The following is a 330-nucleotide window of genomic DNA, read 5'->3' as shown; positions in this document are numbered from 1 at the left end:
ACCACCAGAATGACGACATCCATCACGGCTATGATAGAAACAGCAGGGGCAGCGACAACCTCATTAGCAACAATAACAACAATCACTACAATGACAGCAATACCAACAGTATCAACAACAACAACAACAACAACAACAACAACAACAACAACAAAGTATGTGGATCATCCTACCATAGTCCCCTCTCTGCCCACTATCAGAAATATCGCCACCGTAACAACTGGTTCAGTCACCACTTTGTAGAATCAGCCACAAGCTACCACCCTACAACATCTACGGTTTCAGCAACCACCAGATTCACCACAACACATTTTCCACACACACACCACT

General features: G+C 44.2%; 1 protein-coding gene across 1 annotated transcript in view; it reads left to right on the top strand.

Moving 5' to 3' along the window:
- The window catches only part of LOC101849551 (protein enabled homolog), an 8318-nt gene extending 8305 nt beyond the window's left edge, over positions 1-13 (top strand). The window contains exon 6 of the mRNA XM_013084736.2: positions 9-13. Within this exon, the coding sequence (XP_012940190.2) occupies positions 9-13 (5 nt within the window). The remainder of the gene's footprint in view (positions 1-8) is intronic.
- The last annotated feature ends 317 nt before the right edge of the window (positions 14-330 follow it).

The sequence above is a fragment of the Aplysia californica genome, unplaced genomic scaffold (genome assembly GCF_000002075.1).
Source record: "Aplysia californica isolate F4 #8 unplaced genomic scaffold, AplCal3.0 scaffold00314, whole genome shotgun sequence".
Lineage (NCBI taxonomy): Eukaryota > Metazoa > Mollusca > Gastropoda > Aplysiida > Aplysiidae > Aplysia > Aplysia californica.
The sequence above is the reverse complement of the archived record's forward strand: the minus strand, read 5'-3'. Positions and strand labels throughout refer to the sequence as shown.